This window comes from Antrostomus carolinensis, unplaced genomic scaffold, assembly GCF_000700745.2.
Source record: "Antrostomus carolinensis isolate BGI_N321 unplaced genomic scaffold, ASM70074v2 scaffold38450, whole genome shotgun sequence".
NCBI lineage: Eukaryota > Metazoa > Chordata > Aves > Caprimulgiformes > Caprimulgidae > Antrostomus > Antrostomus carolinensis.
Genome location: NW_010288380.1, coordinates 104098 through 116777, shown reverse-complemented (window position 1 = coordinate 116777; position 12680 = coordinate 104098). Strand labels below are relative to the sequence as shown.

At 39.1% G+C, this 12680-nt stretch overlaps 1 protein-coding gene across 2 annotated transcripts in view; it reads right to left on the bottom strand.

Moving 5' to 3' along the window:
• TENM1 (teneurin transmembrane protein 1) overlaps positions 1–12680 on the bottom strand; it is a 158079-nt gene that overhangs the window by 41865 nt on the left and 103534 nt on the right. For both annotated transcript variants that reach the window (XM_029084592.1, XM_010166503.1), the window contains one exon: positions 2518–2672. In XM_029084592.1, coding sequence (XP_028940425.1) covers positions 2518–2672 — 155 coding nt within the window. The remainder of the gene's footprint in view (positions 1–2517; positions 2673–12680) is intronic.

Here is a 12680-nt window from a genome sequence, read left to right as displayed (position 1 = left end):
GCGTATGTGAAAAACCTCAGAAGTATGGATTTTGTCAAAAAATTGAGTAAGTAGATTCACTTAACCCCCACAAACCAAATCCTCCAAACAAGAAACGCTTCCAAAAGCTACATGTGCATCTGTACTGCAGACTGTCAACAACATGACTTCACCTAGCAGTGACAGAAAATTATACAGTAAGTATTACCATACCTAGACTTAGAAAATGAGACTGGCTACTTTTTAGGGACACTTTAAAATGCCATCATTTATTATGTTGTTTAGAACATTTACTGGCCTGCATTCACAATTTATCTGAAGATTATCTCAATCTATGTGATAAGAACCCATCTTGATTTCACAGAATGCTGAAATATTTGCAAAATTTTGAGAAATGTACAGCAATATTTTCAGTAGGTGCTGCAGCATGGAAGCAACTGGATTGTTCATGGAAAAAAGTTTATTTCTGCTTCCAGGAAAAGAAGGTCCTACCCCAGCCGAATGCTGATGTCTTGAGAGCAATACAAAGAAGAATTTCCTCTATGACATCCTTTCTCTTATCTGTGATTTTGCGGAAGCCCTTTTTCCATGGCATTTGAACTATGTTGTAAAGTAAACTAAACATGCAATTAGCCAACCTACCTAAAAGGATTTTAAGGCTATTTAAATCTACTTACAAATTTGGCATATTTGATTTAAGCCCCAAAAGTTTACCTTTTTAATTTAATTTCAGTTTAAAAATTAAAATAACTTTATTTCTGCATTTGCCAGACCCCCTGCTGCAACTTATTTGCTAAAGGGTATTTGCAATTTTTTAAAGGAATGGAAAAACCATCAAAACTCACCATTTTAGATTTAGTGAGACATTTTGTTACTGAGCAAAATGAGCAAAAATTTGAACATAAATACACAGCCGCACATTATACGGCCAGTAAAGCAATTATTTGTACAGCCTGAGACGCAGATCAGAAGGAGAAGGCAGGGAGCCGACGTTGCACCTGGCACCATTCCCTGCACCTCAGAGAGCTCTAATCTGGTTATTGATGCCCCAGGCAGTTGTTATATGTATCCAAGAAGCAAGCAAACGTGCTTCAGGCAGCTTTAAGTTCCATGAAGCATCGCTCCTGCCAGCTGGTACGTGGCAGTGGAGCGGAGAGTCGGTGCCTCCAGCCAGGGAGCTCTGCTTGCTGTAGTGGGTTCCTGCTCACCATCTGCAGGACTGGCTATCCTGCAAGAAGAGGTGCCAGAGCAGAAGCCAAGGTGCCCAGAAGCTGTATGATCTTAAGACAATTACCAGTCTAGTTTAAGCTTGGGTTTAGCACAACTAAGCCAGTTGACGCTGTTCTGCTTTACATGGAATAATTATGTCTACTGAACCAGAGACAAAGGTCTCTCTATCCCAGAACTGGCAACAGGGAAGCTGAGGTTCCTCTCCCCACATTTGCAAATACTTAGGGTGCAGTGACATGTGAAATGGAACACAGACACATTTCTCTGTTTTGACTCTAGTAATAAAATCCCCAAGTGCTTTTCTGACAGCAGCATCAGGTTCCATCATTTATCCCTGTGAAATCTGGGAAGAACTGCCCAAAACACTGACCTCACATTCTTCATATATGTGAACACAGGATCATGGTCACCTGTTTTTACTCAGTCTACTTAGAAATGGGGAACAAAGCCTTACCATTGTTACACAGTTTATTTTAACTGTGATTTTTTCCAATTGTGAAGGACTGACTGAAAGGGCAGGGAGAAAACGAGATGCAAAATTAACTGGATCCTGGTTTACCTTACACAGTCCATAATGTAACTTTAGGATGCTTCTTGAATACCTCAAGATTTTTTCAAGTACAGCTTTTCCCTCATTTTGAAGCTGATTAATTCAAGTATTTATTGGCAAAGATCAAACTCTTCCTTGTGCTATCTCTAACTGTGGCCCACTGACTATAATCATTTATGTTTCTTCATGCTTATCTATATCTTTTTTAGCATATACTACAGATGTGATAACTGTCTTTTAGTCCTATTTCTTTTACACTGCTCCAGAAATAAGAACTGAAAAGCACTTTGAGGAATGTATTGAAGTGCAGTAGCTCCACCACAATACTGTTGCTGTGTAATTAGTTACTGTAATGCTCCTCCATGATTTAGAACCAACTTAGATGTAAACAGAATCAGCAGAAACAGAAAATCAGTCTGAATGCTAGACTAAAGGAAAACACTCTGAACTTCTGATAAACTCCTTAAAAGACCTATCTCAGAGTAGCAAGCAACTTTCTAAAGCCGTATGTATCCTTTATATAAGCCCCTCTACACGTTCATATGTCATCTCCTGGAAAAAAATCAAATGTATAGTTTTGCATTTATACAGTACACCTTAAAACAATCATGTGAATGGAAGATCTGCTCCACACTGTGTAGTCCAGAATTATCTGATTCAGCCAGCATATTCTAATATACAACCCTTGTACAAGAAACTAAGTTATCTGTCTCTACAATGTGTAGAAAAGTGACAACACATGAAAACCAGGTGTCTACCTGAGTGATGTCCATTCCAGAGTCACAGCTCAATGGCTGGGTTGATGTGAGGCCGTTCGAACCTATTATTGTTGTGATCACACCATTCTCATCAATTTTCCGAATCATGGTACCATCAACGAAGTAAATAAATCCGTGCTTATCTACAGTGATACCTGGACGAAGGGAAAGGGTAAAAAAGAGTTAGTACTGACATTATCTAGATTAAAAAGTATAAGCTTAAAATGTTTCCTCTCAGACTCTGAAGATCTACTGATTAAAAAATGTAGGACTTTTTTTTTTTTTTACTCATTACGTATTTGAGGTTTATACAGAAATGTATATGGAAAGATCACAGCCATATATGACTGTCTTTGACTTACAGAGAAAGAGGGAAGATATAAGGAAGAAACAGAACAAAACGGCTGAGGCTTTGCTTGCAGTGTAATTCTATATACACAGAATTAGGCTCTTCAATAACTTTACTTCATGTCCATCACAAAGTAGGACAAGACCAGCTTTTCTAAAAACTTATCTTACAGTTGATTTTCCTTCATTTTCAGTTTTTCAGTTCTCATGCTGAGGCAATTTATTTTTTATTACTGTTCTGTCTGAATTATCAGAGTTTCTGAGGAAGGAAGAAGCACCCACAGAAAACGAGATAGACTTTTGTTGTGATATGGGCTACATATACAAATGGTGCAACCCAGGCTCTGCTTAACAGGCAGGAATATCTGTGCTGCAGAATGTGTTGCAGTGCAGTGTTGCCCAGGGCGGTTGTCATGTAGTGGAAACAACCTCATGCCAACAGTGGGCTTCAGTAGGAGCTATTGCAGTTCTCCCACTTCTGGATCTGCAATAGCTCTGGCACCATTGTCCTGCACAGGAGAGATGGACCCTGAAGCAAATGCGAGGGCTATGCAAAGGAGAGGTCATGGTCTTCTGTATTTCAGTGGGGAAACTAAGGCATGGAGGGCTTGCTGTCTCCCACCAGCAGTGTTGTACAGCCATGTCGCAACACATGCCTGGCCCCAGTCTGTCCCAGTCTAACACTTCCTACCCAGTTCTTCCTGCATTCAATTTGTTAGACTTTTCTATATTACATGAACTGTAAGATCTTTTTGCCCTGAAATGTTGAAAATAGAGCTAGAAAAGCACTTCTATTCATGTTAGGTTTGTGAAATCCTTTCTACCAAAACCACTCAATTTCTTCCTTTAAGCTACTTCATAATTTCCTATTTAAAGTTGCATAACTTTGCAATTATAGCAGCTGCTGTGCACAGCCAAGCTATTTTAATAATGAATTTATGTTCTGCTACACAGAAATGAAAGGCAGAGGACTTGAACAGATGGTTTGGACAGTGGCTTATATGGTTCTTGATTTTTGTCCCTTGCATTTAGCACAACTGAAGGCTGCATGTACTCTGCGTTTACAAAATACTTGTCTGCACGCCAGTTTAGCATCTCACACAGCAATTCCACACACCATTAAAAAAGAAAATACTCCAAACTGAATTCCCTCACCTCCCAGCCACATTTCCCTATGCTTCTTTAAATCTATAGGAGCAGTTGCAGCTGGGGGCAAGGGAGAGTAAGCAGTCCGGGGGACAGGACCAAGTGGTCCTGATGAAGAACACGCATCTCCCGCAGGGCTAGGAGAAGGGGTGACAGCCTCCCCAGACCCCGAAGCAAATCTGTACCTGGCAGTTGAGGGGGATTGAGCTTGAGTTACACACACATTTGAGTGGAATATGCTTTGTCTGACAGTGTTAACACCCAGTGGTGGGGTCCCAAGACAAACTGCCCGTGACCACTTCTTTTGTGACAGAAAGCAGGAATAATGTCCACACCAGTTTTTCTGTTGTGGCCAGGAGGTTAGCGCGGGCTCGGCTCTTCCTTCTGCTGGAGCAGGCTGACCTCCTATACTGGAGGGTTTCCACCCCTTACTCCAGTCGAGAGGAAGGCACTGAGTGAGGCTGCAAATGCCTCGCAGGGTGACAGGCTTTTGGGTACACCCTGCCATCATACCCACACCACCCAGTTCCCATCCAGAGGTGCCTTTTCATCACAGGTGACATTCAGGCACCTTGCAAAGGTCTGAAGATACCATCACAAAAAAAACCTCCAAAGGCCACAGCAGTTAACTTTAGCATCTAGTGCTTCTATGACACTCGGCTTTCAGGCTATCTATCAGCACAGTGTTGGTAGCTGAAATTAATTTTTTAAATTGTCAGTTCAGTGTATTCATCTGGCTGTGAACTAGCATTAGAAAAGGGGTATTCAACATCCTGTCACCTCCTCTCTCCAGGACAAAAAGTGCCCACAGACTGCTGAAGTGACACAGGGTGCAGGGTTAGGCCACATCACCTCGTTATGTGAAATGGCTGATCACTGAAACACCCAATTCTCCAAGACAGATGTCACCTGGGGGACTGAAATCACCCGGGGGCTGGATAGGTCAGTTGGAGGGAAATCTGGGAGGTTATAAAAAGGCTAAAGGAAGATCAGCCATCTTAGAGCCTGGCTCCCTGTGAGCTCCCAGATCATCCCTCCTCGGTACTGGCTCCCTCAGAGGATCTTTACTCTTTAATTAGAGAGTAACAGTGCTTTTGGAAACTACAGAATGACTGGCAAGCTCATGGCTGTTGTCTGCTTCTGAGAACTCCAATCATAAATCTGAAAGGCTGAAGGTTTGAAGGTGAGCTAAGGTAAAGAGTACATCTGAGAAGCAAAAGGCTTTGTTTTGGTGTTGGGGGGGTGTCCTGTGTGTTCCAGTTTCTGTGAAGGGATGGCACCTCTATTTGTCCCTCATACATGCTAAAGGGACTTTGCATGGAAGAGACCTGTGAACAGAAAAGGCCAGAATTAGGGGTGCCCGGGGGGCTGGAGCTGAGGGCTGGCTGCCTCTTCAGAAACAAAGACCAGGTGTGCAAAGCTAACTGTAAATTCTTTTGATACAACTGAGCTGCTAAGACATCCACCCTAAAAACCCAACTGAAGCAAAAAGAAATCCAGCCTGGTTATCAATGACCATATAAACAATTAATATATAAATCTGATGAGGTTTTCCCAGATGTTATTCTCAGGGAATGCACATGGCAGAAGCCAACAGAGCAAACCCCACTGAAGGGACTGCACCTTCGGTGGTGCCGCTAGAAGTCTGCAGAGGCTTTCATGGCACTCGTTCCCAAGGGCCTGAGTCACGATCTGCAGTTTAGTCTGCACAGGGTTACATTTTCCCTTCAGAAGGGCTGTGTGGATGCTGCTGCCACAGTCTGAGGCCACAGAGCAGGTGGAGCTGGGCTCTGAGGCACCTCCCACTGTCCTCGCTAGGATGCTCAGGGGCTCCTGCCTGGGCTCTGCCCTGCTCTGATCAGCTTTATGCTGTACAGATGGAGCATGCTAAGGGATTATTAGTAAATGGAAAAGCTGCTAGGGAACTGTGCTAGGGTTTTTTCTTCAGGGATGTGTGAAGGTTGGAGACAGAAGTCTCTTCAGTCCCAGCCTCCTACTACTTTCTTGAGAGTCTCTTCAAGGCTCCTTTTGAGAAGAAAAAGCCATGCTGGCCTGCTGTGGCAGGGAAGGTATGAGGAGCAAGGACCACTGTATATGACTGATATGCAGCTATGGTTGTTGGGGGTGTTTTTAACTTTACTGATACTGCGTTGTGGAGCAATATTAGATGGGATTTGATTTGCTTTCCAGTGTGGTTCCCAGGCTCAAATGAGAAACCTGATGTGGGTGGGAAGGACAGCACATGTGCTGTGTCTTACTTAGTCTGCCTTTGCAAGGTGTGGTGCTGCATGGTAAGCAAGGAGCTGTGCTTCTCACCTGGGCAGCACAGCCCTGGATGGGATCCACACCACAGATAACACAAGGCCAGGATCTATCACTAGGGCAAGTGCATCTTCTATTTTACACAATTTCCCTGTGAACAGATGGCTGTGTTGGCTGCAAACCATCCATTATATAAAAAGCAAAAATTATGCTGCAATGAAATAAAGCTACTCAGCTGTGTTACTGAATGGATTTCAAACACTGAATATATAAGAAAACCCAAGATCCTTTAATATTAACAGTGCACATCTTGCTCTCCAGCCATTGCAGAAAGGCAGTCTATCTGCAAGGGAAGTCCATATGCCAGTGTGATGGCATAAACAAGTCCATGTCTTCAGTATTTTTACTAAAGATAACAAATTCCCAGTACTTCCTAATAAGCCAGTTTCTTCAAGTACCAGCGTACACACATTCAACAACAAACTACTGCTTCCAGTGCTTACTCCCTTTTACTACAACAACATGACTTTACCTATTTGAAAAAAACTACTTATGCACTTAAGTCTTGTTGACAAATACCCTATATATAAGGCATCTATTGAAAAACAAAATACAGATTTGTGGCTCAACTGTCCCAATTTATTCATAATTAGAGTTGGATTTATTAATGCTTCTGTCACATCTTGCATGATGCTTCTCATAATCTCTGCTCCAAGAGCTTATTTTTAATCCTTTTCTGACGTACAGTGTAATGCAGAATCAAATCACATGCAGCACTTCAATTGTGCTTTAATCACTGAGGAACTCTGAGAGGAAACATGCACATGCTGAGTGCAATGAATTGCAGTCAGTGCAAGTAGGAACACTGCTCACTCTATCAGTGTGCAATAAAAGGTAATTTTTAGCTATCTTTTCTCTGCACAGAGAACAAGATGTAGTTTGTGTTAGGCTCAGTCTGATTCTGGTTTTTTTTAAGGAACTGTAGCACTAAACTGTATGCCCAACTGATGCTGCCTGAGCACAAATGGGACCTATTGCACACGTGAGGGACTCACCTTGCTTGGGTATGAGATTCTTCATTAAACACTGATGTCTGAGTAAGGACAAAATAAGCCTGGGCAAGGATTTAAGTCTTGTTCTTGGACTCAGAGCAGAACACAATCTGTTTTTTTTGTTGGGGTTTTTTTTTTTTTTTTTTGAGTAACATGCTTGTTCTGAAGGACTGTTTAGTATATTTAGTCACTGGAACTGTCTTACATAGGACTAGATTTTGTACCTGAATGTAAAACAATAACTCTTGTGAACACCTATTTACAGTAGATTTATGTGCAGACATCTTGGAACAATATTTATAACACTTAGACGTCTTTTGATCAGTACCATTTAAGTTCTGTTAATTAATGTTAAAAATGAACTGCTGCTAGTATCCTCACTAGAAAGACTGTAGAAAGTTTTGCTCTTTACAGCTTTTTTCTGTATAACATGGTACTTGGATGGGCTGAGTACAACCAGGATAAACACAGAAGGCTGACTATAACCTCTCCTGTTATATGCTCTTGGGAGTCATTTTGGTTAAAGGGTTATTTCCCTTGGTGGATCTGCCTTAGTGAACACGTACACCATTACAAATGTACATAATGCTTTGAAAGCAAACTGGTTGCTTTTGTGTGTAGTTCTCATAGGTATAAAGTCAAAATACATACAATTATTATACATATGATCTTTCAGTCTAGAAATTTTGTCATTTTAGCATTAATGGAGCTAGGCTTATAGTGCTAAAAATATGGATTAAAAGTAATACAGTAAATTCCCCATTAAGATATTTTCTTTTCTCTTTCCCCACAACATCATAGGCTGCACTTGCATTCTAAGAGATTTTTTGGGAACAAATCCTTTTTGAACACATCAATGAACAGCAACTAGAGCTATGTGTTGCCCACTTTTGGAAACTGTACTTCATACTTTCTGCTCAGCTAAAAACTTTGCAAATGAGCAGTTTACATTGAAAACTTCTAATTAAACTTCTTAAGAATTTGTAAAAGAACATCTAAAACTACTGGTGAGGACTGATAAAAGAGAATGCCACCTTCTGCTGAAGAAAAACTGTATTTACAAGGAACTTGCGATTCACATAAAACTTTTAATAGGAAGAAGTGAATCAAATTGGTTAATTACCATTTTATGGTTGGTAAAAGGGCAAATTACATGCCATCCATTTCTAAACTTCTAAATGTCTCCGGTGCTTTTAATTAAAGCTGCCATCTAGAAACTACTAAAGCAATTTTATGCAATTAGTTATTTATAGGTTACCATAATACACCACTCAAAATATGATTCAAGTGATTTGTAGTCTGTTGCTTTGTGATCTTTGTCATCTTTACTTCATTACTGTCTCAGTACTAGCAGCAAAATGTTCAGCAGTTCTTTGTCAGCTGGAACACAGCTTCAGTACTAGCACTTGAGTGGTGTTCTCTTTAGATGCATAACAGCAGAGATGCAGCAAACAGCAATTTTTACTACTGACTGTGAATGAAAACATCCTGCTTCCAGTCTGAGACATGATGGCTGGGGTCATACTTACTGTTGACAATGGGTAGAAGAAAAGTAACTTATGCATTCAAATGAAGGTTGAATGAAATTTAGGGAAAAATTACTGTCCAAAAAGTTTACTTTAAATTTTCTACAAGATTCCCAGACTTCTGAAATCATAAGTAGCTAAGAGTATTGAAGAGAAAAAAAAGGAATAAATTTTGCTGAATCAGAAATGGCATGAGATGATTTTTTTTTTTTTTTTGCTGGTTCTATGATGCATGACAATTATTGCAGGCTGCAAATCACCTTGGTTTGTCTATTTCTTACTTTATATATTGCTTATCAAACACCTCAGCCCCATTCTGCCTTCCTTTTTGAATTGTATGGAAGTGTTGAAAAGGTCCTAAGAACTTAAAGAATAGCAAAGATTGCTGAATAAATAATATTGATCATTACCTATGACAAGGGGGCTGTGTTATCACAAAAGGCTATATTGGGAATTCGGTCTGCATCCTACTGAAGGTAACCGGAATCTTTTAGCTGAGCAGGAGCAGACTCTGAATGGGCTACTGTCATTTGACAAATGTAAAGGTTTAATCTGAGCAGTTGTTCTTACAGCTTTATTTACTTTAGAAAGTATTGCTGCAGATGGTGAGCAACAAGACTGATTATTTTAGGATGTAAGCTACTGGGGTGAACACGTTTTCACAACCATGTTTTTTTAGTAGTATTTCCTTAGTAATTTCAAGCAAAATGAGTAAAACTACACTGCAGAACTGATTTTTAATTTAAGCTTTCATTTGTGTTGCTAGTTCATGGCCATGGGTCTGAGTGAAAAAGGGTCTTTGCTACAGCTGTGTATAAGGTCTTTTTATGCATGGGATTTAGAACTCACTCAACCTTCCACATTTCCCTGGTGCTTACTTTGAGGTCACTGCATCTATAGTGAGGTCACTGCACTGCATTCAGTTTCTCAGTACTCAGTGTACAGTTTTGAGGTTCTCAAGGCACTGACTGTACACATAGCTTGCACAGAGAGTGTGTGCATCCATCTTCTAGCTCTAGAGTCTGGTCTGGACCCAGGAGTCAAAAAGCAGACACTGCAGGACCTTAGATGCTTAAATCTTTGGATTTAGTGTGTTGGTTTCCAAATGTAAATCACTTCTGTTGCTTAGGGTTCAATCATTGGAGAGACTTACTGTTTTCACAGAAGTTACTTAGTTTGTCTTTCCACCACAGCTGTCCTGTGTGAATGTTCTGAGGTGGTCACAAATACAAGGTAACGGACATCAGATATTAATCTAAGACACTTGGTATACTGACTGGGAGACACTGTAACTCAGCAAAAATGTGATAACTTGATTGTCTCAGGCTCTCACTGCCTCTAAGTTTGGAAAGTCAAATCTTTTTACGTGTCCAAAGCCCACTGATTTCAGAGGGGTGGGGTAGGTAAGGGTTTAATGCCTTTGACCCAGGCATTGGCTTTGCAGTGTAAAGCAGAACAGCTCCCTGGTATTTCTATTAATTTTAGTGCTTCTTATGGCTCCAATATTCAATGACTACCCTAGTTAAAACGAAGACACTATCCCTTAATGTCTTATTATAAATACCGATCCAGATTGCCTAAATGATAGTGTTGGTGACTAGATATACCATAAATACTTTTTATCAAAAAATCCCTAAGCCCACCAAACAGAATTCCCCACCCCAAAGTTAAAATCTTTTACTTGGTAAAGTTCAAATGATTGGAATTCAGTCAATGACTAATATCTGGTAGAGTTACTTCTTCATTTTCAATATCTTCTTGTGTAATAAATGTGTTCAGCTTGTCACAGATCTTATTTTATGTCCCTACCTTGTATCATTTCACATTCTGCTTGAGTATGTGGTCATCTATTACATGACTCATTAGCTTGAGATCTCTACAGAATTAAAGAAAGTTGCAGTAAAAATACTATATTGAAGTTTAAATTTCAACTACATCACCCATGCATGCTTAAAAGCATCTTTCAAAGTCAGCTCAACATACAATAGTGCAAGATTAATGTTCACTAAGCCCCGTCTCTAGTCCTTCACAGAGAAGTGGGAACAGACTGAACAAAGCTACATGTGTTTGTTACTTGCAAAATAAAATTTGTAGAAAGCAGACCAGTCATAATTGATTAGTGTGACTCAGGATGTTTTCCTGTCTGGTATTTAATTCCTGGTCACTAGGCAAAGGCAGTCTTGTCAAATAAAGATAATGAGAAATAAAAGTTGCTGAAAGCCTTAAATCATTAAATAATAATCTAGGACTCTTGCAAAACCTATCTGTATGACCACGAAAGCAGGCAAATTGTTACGAGATCAAAAAAATTTAAATAGCATTTGAAGCAACTTTCCTGAAAAGTAAGAAAGATAATTTGAATTTCCACTTATTTACTTATTTTGAGGATGTTACCAAACAGGATTAAGTGTCACGTGTTACACAGTACGTGTTTCTTATCAATTTTTCAAATAGATAAGCCCTTATTCAGAGTCCCAAGGTCAGATGGTCACTTAACAGAGTTCTTTCTCAGATATTACTTTTCTACCAAGTAAGAGGTAAATTTTTTTCATTTATAACAGGAAAAAAAGGAATACTTAGGACAAAAATAAGGCAGCAAATGGAAAAAAAAGAGAAAAGATTTTCTATATCAGCTTAAAAATAAATATTAATCTTGTCTGGTCATTGAGTAAGGCAAATGATTATATTTAATAATTTTTTGGCAATTACTCTGTCTTTATCTGTACTATCAGATAGCTATTTTTGCACTGTAAAAATCTGAGGGGAGAAATTAGAAGTAATTAATTTATTTCTGTGGTCAAATACTATATAACATTGTGTTGCTTTGTGTTCAAGTATTTTTAAACGTGGATAAGATGTCACTGAGTCTGTGGACTCACCAAAATTTTTGTTAGTGTTTCTGGCCTCTCAGAATAAATACTTGTGCATAGTCTTTGAATGTTATTTCAGTAGAAATGTGGTATCTTTTGATTTGACAATTATTCTAATAACAAGCAAAATAAGTGATCCAAAAGAATATCTGAAACTGTAAGTATGAGAGACTTTTAGGTTTCTTAATAAATAATAGATCTATGGCTATGAGGCAAGTACTTCCTACTACTTTCCAAGGTTATTCAACCTCTTACAGTTTAGAGGAAAAAAAAAAGGACATGTACTTAAAGGCCATTATGATAATACACAGCTAACGGCTCATCCTGTGCTGGTGACTACAGTTTGATGCTGCATTTTGCTAGGCCCTGTACAAAAAGGGCACGTGGCAGCCCATAGTTCCTTGAGATAAAAATCCAAAACATAACAGATCTAACAATTTCAAACTGAGCTAATTTAGAGTAGATTCATAAATCAAAAGCAGCTGGGAGCCATCACCTGAAATTGCCAATATACAATTATTAGCTGTTTGACAACAGCTAATTTTTTAATATTTCTTGGCTGCCCTGGAACTCATGAATTGTGCTTTTATTCCTCTTAATTTCTTTGAGACTAGAACCTTCTGTTAAGGAAGCCAGCTATGCCTGGGTATTTTTAAAGTAATAGCATATTACAAATTGTCACCAATATACTTTCTTAATAAGAAAAATAAGATGGAACAAGTAATTGTATTGTAATTAGGTATTGATGTTTTATTGCTGATTACAACTGATTATAATTTTCCTGCTAAACAATCTAAAAACCTTTGTTTTCTATTTTTAGAATTGATTAATTACATTAATTAGCTGCCTGAAGATTAACATCTATTTGTACTTATCACACACGAAGCTTCTATCATTAAAGACAAGTTAAAGTCACTGTATAATTACAATGTGTCTCTTACTAAGCTTTAAGCTTGTCT